Source organism: Pseudopodoces humilis, chromosome 1, assembly GCF_049639895.1.
Source record: "Pseudopodoces humilis isolate 2021_Gansu_Grassland_sample_001 chromosome 1, ASM4963989v1, whole genome shotgun sequence".
In the NCBI taxonomy this organism is placed as follows: domain Eukaryota; kingdom Metazoa; phylum Chordata; class Aves; order Passeriformes; family Paridae; genus Pseudopodoces; species Pseudopodoces humilis.
The window spans coordinates 15,590,869-15,603,017 of record NC_142200.1 but is presented as its reverse complement, the minus strand read 5'-3'; the positions used below and the strand labels follow the sequence as shown (position 1 = coordinate 15,603,017).

The window sequence follows — 12,149 nt, the reverse complement described above, 5'->3', positions numbered from 1 at the left end:
AAATTAACAGACTGCAAAGTGACTATAATCTAGACAAAACCAATTATATATAGCCTGAATATCTCTTTTCTAAATTACCTCTTTTTTATGTGCAAACCCTCTCCCCCTCCAAAAAGAAAAAAAAGTGTTTAATTATTTCATCTATTTTATCCCTAATAATTCAATGAAAAAAAGGCTTAAAAATTATTTTATGTTTTTAATTTCATATCTTGATATATAGGAATGAATTTCTGTATGAAGTAGAATTCTAATGAAGGTAAACTATATCAACGGCTGAAGACATTTTACTACAGAGTGATTCTGGACTGTATTTCTACAGCAGCCCTTCATTGTGTTATCAATTTTAGGATAGTTTCCTAGCTTTCAAAGTGTTACTCAGCTGGTTCATTTCTCAGGGATTATTTTCTGTTGCAGATGGGACCAAATAGGGTACAACAATTGCCTCAGAACTTCTCCAGGCAGTTTACTATAGCTCCGGCTTTGCTGACAGCGACACTTAATGGAAACAGAAAAATCAAGTGTCTTAACACCAAGTGTACTTAAAAAAGATGGGGAAAAATCCAAAAATGAAGAAACCAAAACACAAAACACTATAACAAAGAAAAAGAGTAAAAACCAGTGTCTGTTTATATCCTACAAAAACTTGTTCATAGTCCTGGTACCAAGAAATGGGTTTAAAAAATGAATGCATGATATAAACCAGCGCTTCAAACACTACTATACTGAACTTGATCATGAACAAGATCCTTCCTGGAACATACGTATATAATACATATATATATACACATAAACAATACTATGAACTTCTGGACTTCAGGTATACATGTTCCAGCTCATTAACTTCAGTCTCTGTGTGAAAACTGTAGACAATCATGAAAATGCAAAGGAGAAATAGCTTTATGTCTGTTGAGAGAACTGAGTCAGCATTTCTCCTGTGCAAACAAACCAGGATTCCATCCGTAAAACTTCCAGATGCTACTATCCAGCAAAATTCAAGCCTAATTAATAATGTCTTGTCATTAATTTGAATAAACATGTATCAGAAGGACCAGAACAATAACAATTCTGTTTTTCAGTATTTAAAGAACTTGGTAGTATTAGAGACCATAAAATATTTGTGTCTGGATGAGACTATATGTTGTAGAGTTTTAAATATTTTGGTTTCAGATATCACCCTATACATCTGTGAATGATTACAGGGAAATAAAATATTGTAACTTTGATGAGGTTATACATGTGTATTTTTGTATATTTCAGTGAGATGCTTAGTTTTTTTATGTGTAGAGATCAGAGGGGAAAAAAAATCCAAAATATTTTGTTAATAATGTCTTACCTTCATAGTAAACTTTAAACCCATGAGCACTAACTGCAAAGTCACTTGTCAAGCGCAGTGAAAATACAGATTTTGTACTTGTCACAGGTGGAGGAAGATGAAATCCTGTTAACCTAAGAAACAAAAAAGCACAATTCATAGTTAATTGTTTGGAAAATAAAACTGTATGTGACAGATGGCTGTTCCAAATAATATTTAATCATGGAAAGGACAACTGTCTTAAAAGTATGGAGTTTGCATTACTTGAAAAAATTACTTTATATAGTAATTGAGGAATTAATAAAAAATTTGACTGTCTTTGATGCACACTATATTTAGCATAGGTGGTGATAAGAAGATGTAGAAAATAGACTTAAAAACAGTTCAGGTTATCAGTAGCTGAAAAATAAAGCAACCAAAGTATTCACAATTCAGCAGCAAATTTACACTCCTTAGGGTTATGTTTAAAAATGTATTGCACTATATATCTTACACTGGTTCCTGCCAAAATTTGTAGCAACTGAATTTTTTCACAGTAATATGACAAAAGAAAGGGACCATGATTTACTTTAATGAAGGAATTTAGTATTATTTAAACTGTGCACTTTAGCCTCAGAGGAGAAATTTCTGATCTCAACTTGAAGAACAGCATCATTGTGAAATAACAAATCCATACAAAAAGCTCTCTGGAAAGGAATTACAGGGTCATTAAGGTTTGTGGTTTTGTTGTTTGTATGTTTGGGCTTGTTTTATTCTACTAAAATCACCATCTTTGAGACACAAATAAAAGAAAATTTTTTGTGTACTCAGCACTGTTTATAAGCTCTACTGATACTTCTTCATATTCTTTTGATGTACATATGACAACACTTATCTTCCACAGATTAAGGAAAATAACCTCATCAGGGCTCATATCAGACCAACAAAGCCCATAATATTTAACTGTCAAAAATGTGTAAAGAACCAACCAAAGAATTTAGCTGTGTACACACACCAGTGAAATATAGACATACCCTTAGAACCCAGTTAGCCATGTGTAATGAATTGTGTAGCAGATAGGATGATATATTTTATTAATGATTGAAATTAAAATTATTTTCATGTACTTTTAGATAAGCCCTTATTTTACATTTTATTTTGAATTTAGAATGACAGAAAATTTTAAGTCAAAAGGGACCTGTAGAGGCCACATAGTCCAACCTGCTGTTCAAAGTGGGCTAAAAGTCAGAGTTAGCCTAGGTTGCTCAAGTTTTACATTTTCCCTTTCCATTGTTAGAACAAATTCACTGTGATTTTTTGTTTTCTAGGGGTTTTTTGTGCTTGATTTAGTTTTGGGTTTTTTGGGGTTTTTTCATTGTTTTTTTTTTTTTAATGCAGCTATATATACAGCTACATAGGCTGGTCTTTAGCACACTTCAAGAAATATGTAAACTCTGACAATCTGACAATTTTACTGGAAGAGATGACATATATTTTTAATTTTGCTTGATGCAGGAACAAACACCAATGGTGTTTATGGATGTTTTAATACATTTGCTGCTGCTTATTTTGAAATTCAGTCTCAGTCTTCTTCTGAAATCACAAATTAGCTGATAACTTATGTCCTACCATTATCACCATTTGTAGTCTCATCAGAGAGAAGGATATAGAGTGATGAGAAGCCCAGAATTCAAAAGGTCAGGAAATGATTTGCTAAAAAATACTGTAATTGCAATATTAGCATTTATTTAATGTTTTACTTATTTTTAGCTTTAAGATACCTTTAGATGAGTTCTATATAGTAATATACCAGTAATTTACCATGAAACTTTTTTGCTGTGTGGATCATAAAAAATTCTATATTTTTCTTTGATCTCTATGTACTTGGTGTCCCTAACAGATTCTGTAAATTATGGGTAGTTATCGATTTTTTTTTTCTTAAACAGTCTTTGAAAAACAAAACAAAGCAAAACAAAAAAAGAAAAAAGAAAAAACTCCTCAATACAATAGCCAATTTTTGCCATTGGTTACAGTCATGAAAGATATGAAAGCCAAATGATAATAGTACTCACATCACATAACCAGAAAAATTAAAAACATGAACAAAAGAAGCAAAGGCCCCTAAAGAGGTGAATATTCACATATTTATATGCAGCAAGTCCTCAGAGGGTATATTTACAAAGTTGTTCTTCGTTTTGTCATTAGTATCTTTATGAATAGTATCATTAAAACAAGACTAAAGAACTTATGTTAATATGAAAAGATGAAGAATTATGTACAGAATATTTATGATTTAGGAAACACATTTTTTTATTTGATTGGGAGGGTATATTTTTCTTCTGTTAATAAAAAAAAGGTAACAAAATGCTTACATCTCCCAAAAAGGCATATGCATAATTTCTTAATCAGTCAATATCAATGCATTTTTTCCAATAGCTTGGTCATCATCTAATAAATTAATTAATTAATTGGCAAGTATCAACACTTTAAAATAAGCTAGCCTAATGTAAAACTAAAGAAATAATTTGAATAAAACTTTAACTTTAAATCTCACAGTAGGTTTAGCCCACATTTATTTATGTATTCAATGATTTAAAAGAATTCTGGGTATAAACATGTATCCAGCAGAAAAGGAGTACACAGTTATCCCAAAATGTTTAATTTTATGAACGGTATGTAGACACAGCTAGATGGGTAGTGGATTTTTTAAATGAACACATATGTTACTAGCACAGTAAACATTACAGCTCCTGATGCAAAACAGATCATTATAAGAGCTGTTGGATACCATTTAGCTTTCAGCAGTGGGCCTTTTATAACTATCATTACATTGCATTTAGTCAAAAAGGATAAGCTTGTTTCTTTAATATGGTTGCTACACTTAAATTGATATGAAGAAATTCAGCAGTAATATTTTTGGTTTAGTGGATGCAAAATTAATCAAAAATTTTAATAAGTGAAAATTCAGCATGCAAATATCACCCAGTAAAATACTACAGATTTTTAGAAAGAACTGTAATGTAATTCATTCTGACTATTGAAATAACCTGATACTTGAGTGTTATTCTTTAGGTACAAAAGGATAGTGGCCTCAGAGCTTAAGTCTTATTTGTATGTTAAACTCTACAAACTTCATAGAATAGCTAGAAAAGCTTCCATTGCCATTTAAAATGAAACATAGCAAGCACATCATAACTGCAGGAGAGAGATGGCAGGTAAGCAGCGAAATACCTGTGAGATAATATATGTGTATAGTCACTTATTCAGATCATTCTAAATGTCCAACTAAATGTTAGACAACTAAAGATCTGAGTAGTCTGGTAAAAGTGAAACTTTAGGTGGAACAATTATGCAAAATAAGTAGTCATCTCGTTAAGCAGATCTCATATGCATATTAAGCACATTTAAAATTTAAATTTCCTCTAGTACCTGAGGTTTTTTTCATCTACAGCAATTTTCCATCTTACATTTGATTTGCATATCTCATTCCATTTGTATCAACTTTTTTAAATTTAAAAAACCTAATGGTGACTCTCTATTGCTGTTTTAGATACTGTGAGATATTTGAAACATCAGCACAGAGTTGGTAGATAAGACATTGCACCACCATGAGATCCATGTGCTTCTGGAGAGATGGAGGCCAGGCAGGATGTGCCTACATCTTTTGCTAGGCTCTTCAATCATTCCTTTATAGTCTGCCACTTTGGCAGAAAAAATTTATATGACAGATGTGCTGCTTTCTCTTTTTTTTTTTTTTTGGGATTATCTGTTCCTTTTCTTCTTTCCCTTTTTGATTTTGGAAGTGCTCTCTGACCTCATTAACAGATCCCATAAGTACCTGATATGGCTTGGGTAGCCATGGGAGACCAGGGGAACTAAAAGACAGTGTCTACAAGGGTTTAAGAAAATATATTTCTTTCTGTTTCAGCCCTTAAAACCCCAAATTTTAAACTGTGACATTCTACTTGAGTATTTGATTTTGATGATGAAGTTTAGCTACAGAGTGTTATCAAACACAGAACAGTGATAAAAATTTGTAATGCATTGCATTACAAAAATAAATGCACTGCATATGAATGAATATATTTGGTTTTTTCTTCCTGGTGTGTCTAACAAGCTTGCCAGGCACCCAACACACACCCAGGAAATAAACATATCATGTATGTAGTGCAAAACTACAGATGTTTCTGGGAGCGTAGGAAAAGGTTAAGAGGTATTTTTATTTATTCAACTTTCGTATGTCAGAAAGACCAGATGCTCATTCTGAAAAATTTATTGCACATAGAAATTCTAAAACTCCAGTAGTAAATACAGTGAAATTAAAGATATCATTTGGAGACACAATATGCATTCAGAATTTATATATTACTTGCACACATAATTACAATGCTATGTAGTTACAGTAATGTGAATCTGGAAACGTTTTTGCAATCATCTCAGAAGATAAGAATGGAGAACAGAAACACCCATTGCCTTGGAGCCGGACAAAAGGACATATGAGGTACATGATTAAATTACTCCATATAGACCCAAAACTGAGAAGAAAATAATCACCATCATACTCTTTGACAATGAATTAGTCTTGCTGGTTGTTTGCCATAACTACCCCATGGTGCTACCTTTATTCTCCCAAGGAAAACCAAAGTGGCTAAGGATCCAAGGGACATAAAGGATGCCACAGAACACCACCAGAGAAAAGAGGTAGATTCTAGGAGGATTATGTACAATTTTAACTGCATACTTTTAAGTAATTATTTAATAATTAATTGCTTTATGACTGTTAGTAATATTAGACATAATATTACATTATGTTATATATTATAATATAATAATTAGACAGATTAGTAACAATAGCTGTTATATTCACTGCTATATTTTTATTTGTTAAGACTTGGTGAAATAAGACAGATTTTGTTTGAGCCAGATGTCTCTAAGTACTTAGGGTGCAAGTACATGAAATTTCTTGATATACAAATAAAGTGACTAAAGGATATCTTTTTCCAGGTAAGAAACTAGTTTTGAAGGAATCTGTGTCTTACATGTTTTCTGACTCCATCCTTATTTATTTTTTCAGTATTGGAAGAAGTCAGATGGAGTCTGAAACAAAACATTGTCTTATGCACACAGGAATTTCTAAATATTCTCTCACCATAAATTAAAACAAAATAAATAAATTCTAAGCAGTAGTGATAATGTTTGAACCTATATGAAAATTTGTAGTAATATTTTTTGGCATTGTAAATTATTGAAAATGACATTATTATATTCTTTCAAATATGTCATTTACGGTGTATCCCCATGTCTCTTCCTCCTGTAGGTTAATATATTCTGCCACACACTATAGATTAAAAAATAGAAAGCACCTATATTAAACATTTGAATCTGTCTGTTTTCATTTTCTATGTATATTTTAAAAGACTACTACTCCAAGAGTAATTATAATCTGTTTTAATCTCTCCCATATCTTTTTTCAACCACATTTTATATAATTTTAAAAGGACAAATCATCTCAGATTTGCGGTTTCCAAGACTTCAGAGTTTTGACTGGAAACTTCTGCAGTTTGATCAATCATTTGTTTTCTGCTTTTACTGTGGCCCTTGTGATAAAATTTAAATCACGTATCACTTTAAACTGCATGCTGAACTTCAAACTCATCAGCCCTCAAGGAAGACCAGCTCCCAGCTTCAGGATCTAAATAGAGCAATCATTTCATAATTACAAAGTTAAAATTATGGAAAGAATTCTTGATTAGTCATACAAAAATGCTCCTAGATAAATTGTTTACTTGAGACTGTGATATGATAAATGACTGTATTTCCTCTTTCCTTGTGTATCTTAGATATTTGCTGTTTGACATTGATTATGCTTTTTAACAGGTAATCCTTTAAAATGTATTTTCACAGCTGTTTGTATTGTTTTGTTTTCTCTGCAGCTTCACAAGATTCTAGCTTTTCTACAGTTAATTATTTCCAAAGAAAATACATCTCCTCAAGAATATTTGATTGGATAGTATCCAAAGAAATTCACAAAAAAAGTTTTTCTAAGTGAATAGCAGTCTCAATTAATTTTTGATTAGGTCACTGAAACTTTACATTGGGAAAAGTTTTAGTCTAATCTGAAGGGTTTAGAAGAAAATGATTGTCCCTTATTTTATGTAAAACGATGCAGAAATATAAAACAGTAACATGCCAAGTTACTGTAACTTTAACTGTAGAATTAAAATGAGTGTCAAAGCCTATACATTCTAACTTATAGTTTGATCTCCAAATAGCTGTTTATTCTTGTAAAAAGGAGAAGATAGATTTTGAAAAAGAATATGGATAATAAGCAAAATGCCAACTATAAAAGAAAAGTAGGTAAAACAAACTTTTGTATAACTTCATTGAGAATCTCCCTCACAAGTAAAGACAAACCTTCTGAAGACAACAGAAATTTTGTTCCATATTTAGCAGTTTACAGGAAATTGAAATATCTGATATTTTCAAATAACAAATAAAATATTTCTAATTATTTTTTTCCTTTTACATCAATGTAACTTTTCTTTCCACTATGAAACTGGTCTTAATGATACATATTTAAGCTGATAATCTTCAGACAATATTATTCTTAAAATCCATAGCACATATACAAATGAAGCTTCATCACCAGTGGATTTTCCCATTAAGCTAGCTAAAACCCTTCTACCAATCATTTTATTTGCTGGTATGTCCAGTAACACGCTATCTGCTATTTATGCAGATGTACCAGTCAATACTTAGCAAAAAAATACATCTTGAATTTAGTAAGGTATAGATGGGGATTGGTTTTGTTGACCACATGCTGATGGATCCATTATTGGCTGCTGGAGTCTTGTCTGTGTGGTTTTGTATTCATATACACTTCTATTAATTTTCTAAGTAGCAGATGATTTCATTTAACATCTGACTAGCCTGATGCTACACTGATTCAATTTCAAATTTAGTGAGATCTTTTGCCTGCCAGATACTTGTTTAACATTTTCCCACTAGCTCTAATTATTATTAAAAAAAAAGTACTCAACAGAAGGGTTTGCTTATTTGCATTTTCTAAGAAAAAAGTATGATCTTCTCACCCAATTTACTGCTGCATTTGCTGTGGCCAGCATCTGCTCAACTAAAATAACAGCATTCTTCAGAATTTTTTTCTGGATGCAATTTTGTTTTCATCTAGTACTCATCAAACATTTGGTTCTGAGGATCATATCCCCTTATTTCTACATGTCATGGCATTTTCTTATTTTGAATACCAAGATATTAAAGAAAATATAGGATTACTTAATAAAGTATGGATTTTAAATATTGAGTGTATCCAATTTGGCATCCCATATTTTGGTTGTTATTTCTTTTCGTTGCCTTCTTTCATGGGAATGCAAAATCTAGCATCTGTTTCTCTTTCAGTCTGTTCTGTGATCTTTTTTTTTCTGTCACTTCCATAATAATTCATCAGACATGTAAGCATCTGTGCTGATTTTGACTGGGGTAGAGTTAATTCTCTTCACAGTGATTAATACGGGCTATGTTTTGTATTTGTTCTGAAAACAGTGTGATAATACAGGGATGTTTCTGTTCTTGCTGGGCAGTGCCTTAGCTGTTTCCTGCACTGTGAGGCTGGTGAGCGGGCTGGAGGTGAATAGGAAGCTGGGGGGAAACACAGCTGGGACAGCTGACTCCAAACAGCCCAAGGGATATCCCACCCCATATGGTGTCTTGCTCATTATATGAAGCTGGGGAAGAAGAAGGAAGGAGAGATGCTTGGAATGATGGTGCTTGTCTTCGCAAGTCATCGTTACTCCTCATGGGACCCTGCTCCCCTGGAGGTGGCTGAACACCTGCCTGCCTGTGGGAAGTGGTGAATTAATTCCTTATTTTGCTTTGCTTGTGTGTGGCTCTGGCTTTCCCTATTAAACTGTCTTTGTCTCAGTCTATGAGTTTCATCACTTTTACTCTTCTGCTTCTCTTCCTCTTCCCACTGGTGAGGGAGTGAGAGAGTGGCTGTGTGGTGCTTAGCTGTCAGCTGGGGTTAAACCACAACAGCCTTTCTGATCTCTAAACAGCAAACTGAGCATCTACCAGTAGAAATTTTCAAAAGCTCTGAACTATTTAAGGAGCAGTATCAGTCAACCATAAATGGTAGTCAACAGAAAAGCTAGGAAAAGCAAGGCAATATACTTTTAAAAATTAAATAATGTATTTCACCACCAAAAAATGATGAAACAAAATATTTTCTATGTCATTAAGTACATTATTTAAATATCAACAATGCTAAGTATATGAAAGAGTAACCAAATATTTTTTTTTTTTTAAAAGTAAAGTCACCTACAGCAGCTAACTGCAAATATCTGCTTTTGAATAAAACCTTTAAAGTAGTCCAGAACATATTTACCTATGCTTCTACTCTTTCTTGGAAACTGAATCCATATTCCATACAGAAAGGTGTACATATAATTCAGTTTGAAGTACATGTCATGCTATTTGATTTCTATATCAAATTCCACAGCCACAGTGCTTGAGATGCAGCTCTAATGATTTTAGCATTTTTTTGCTGACCCCATATCTACTGTAAAGTAGCATGAATACCACAAAAGTAAGGAGATTTTTTTTTCACTCCTGTTATGGTTTTCCCCCACAGGTTACCAAAATTACCTTAATAATCCCAAATAAATAAATAGAAAAGTTTTAATATTGAAAATTTGAAAAATACTTGTGGAACTTACTGTAAATGGTTTGCTTGGGTATAAAAAAAATGTTCATTTCACAGCACTAGATAACAGGATATCAAAGAAAGCAGGTCTGAGGTCAAAACAGGTTGTTCAGGGCTTTATACAGTTAAGTGCTGATGATCTGCAAGGAAGGTGGTGTCTCAGCCTTCTGGGCATCAGATCCAGTCCTTAACTGTTCAAGAGAAGCACTTCAACACACTGTCACATTCAAATTATTCTGTGTGATAATAGCTTCTGTCACCTGATCTACTAACAGACCTCAGTGATCACAAATACCACAGGAGAGACAACCTCGCAATTGTAATGTGCTTAGTCTGATAACACCTACCAAAGTCAGAAAGTGCTGTTCTTTTCCAGGGATTGAACAGGTACAAAGAGTTGGATACCAGGATTCAGGCTTGTTTTAAATGCCCTAATCTCTGTAGAGAGTTCTTTTTCACAGTCCTTACCATAAATAGTCATAGAAGCATAGATATCTTTGGGTTGTAAGGTGCCTTTGAGGGTCATCTAGTCCAAGTCCTTTGTGATAAGCAGGGATATTAAACTAGATGATGATGCTCAGAGCCCTATCCAATCATACCCTGAATATTTCCAGGGATGGGATATCTATCACTTTTCTGGACCACTATTTCACCACCCTCACTGTAATAAATTTCTTCACTATATCAAGTCTGAATCTAACCTTTCTAATCGTAACCCATTAACCTTTGTTCTATAGCTACAGGCCTACTGAGAGTGTGTTCCTGTCTTAAAAGCCCCCTTTAAGTACTGAAACACCACAATAAGGTGTCCCTGGGACCTCTAACTGAGGAGAGGAATTAAAAACAAATCTTTGTTAATACTACTACTATTTATTTATTATGTAAATTTTACAAGAGTATTTCTACGTCAAGTAGATGTACAAAGTGCATCAAGAACTGCATTAATTGCCAGTTGAAGTAGATTGTCCCACATTATTCTGCACTGGTGGGGCCTCAGCTTCAGTCCCATGTGCAGTTTTGGGGACCACAATTTAAGAAGGATATAAAGCTATTAGAGAGAGCATCTAAAGGAGGGAGGCAAAGATGGTGAAGGGCCTTGAGGGGAAGCCATATGGGGAACAGCTGAAGTCACTTGGTCTGTTCAGCCTGGAGAAGAGGAGACTGAGAAGAGACCTCATTGCAGTCTAGTTTCCTCAGGAGGGCAGGAGGAGAGACAGACACTGATCTCAGTCTGTGGTGACCAGTGACAGGACTCAAAGGAACACAATTATTCTATGATTCTACTTGCATTCAAAAGCATCTTACTTTCCTTAGTTAATAGTATTGATGGTTTTCTGATTTACTTTTTTTTTTTTCCTTTTCTAGATAGAAGAATGAATAGAAGTTTTACATATTTTTTAAAAAAGACAATATTTTAATATTAGCACACCACAACATTTCATAGAGCAAAATAACACTGTTTACATCTTACATATGAAATTAAATGTCTGAAGATTTGAGAATTCTGTATCTAATTTGATGGTTAACATCAACAATATTTCCATGATTAGCCATCTTCCTGATGACTTCTAACTGCCAGAGTAAAACTAATCTCCCATAAACTCTTCCATGCCTTGGCCTTTTCTCACATCCATGTTTTAGGCACCCACCTATGCAACCATGCCTTTTTTGAGCTTTGAGCAGAAAAGACCATATCCTAATAGCATGTTCAAAGAATCACAAGGGCTAAAAAGTCAGTAAACAGCAGTAGCTAATCCAGGTGAGCACCAAATAAACTCCAAAAGAATTCTGATGATTTGGATCAAACAATCACTCATGATGGTGATCAATCGCTCACTTGTTATATATTCACACATTAATTAAACTGAAAAGTGTCAGAGTAAAACTGGTAATATGAAGTTCAATTACCTTGTTGAACTACTTGTCCAAAGGTTTAAAAGTATTCAGGAAAGGATTGGACATGTAACTAATAAGAAAAATTCCGGGTTCAGCAGTATATCACTGATAGAATTGCTAAAGCAATTAATGGGATATGAAAATCCCATGATTCAAGAAATCAATGAATTTTTAGACAGTTAATTAAATTGAGGCTCTTTAATGTGTAAATTTCATGTGTACATTGGGTTCTGGTGTAAAGGT

The 12,149-nt window shown here is 33.3% G+C and overlaps 1 protein-coding gene across 3 annotated transcripts in view; it reads right to left on the bottom strand.

Annotated features, from left to right (window-relative positions):
* The window catches only part of CSMD3 (CUB and Sushi multiple domains 3), a 572,913-nt gene that overhangs the window by 462,736 nt on the left and 98,028 nt on the right, over positions 1 to 12,149 (bottom strand). For all 3 annotated transcript variants that reach the window (XM_005516952.3, XM_005516953.3, XM_088051522.1), the window contains exon 3: positions 1,334 to 1,446. In XM_005516952.3, coding sequence (XP_005517009.1) covers positions 1,334 to 1,446 — 113 coding nt within the window. The remainder of the gene's footprint in view (positions 1 to 1,333; positions 1,447 to 12,149) is intronic.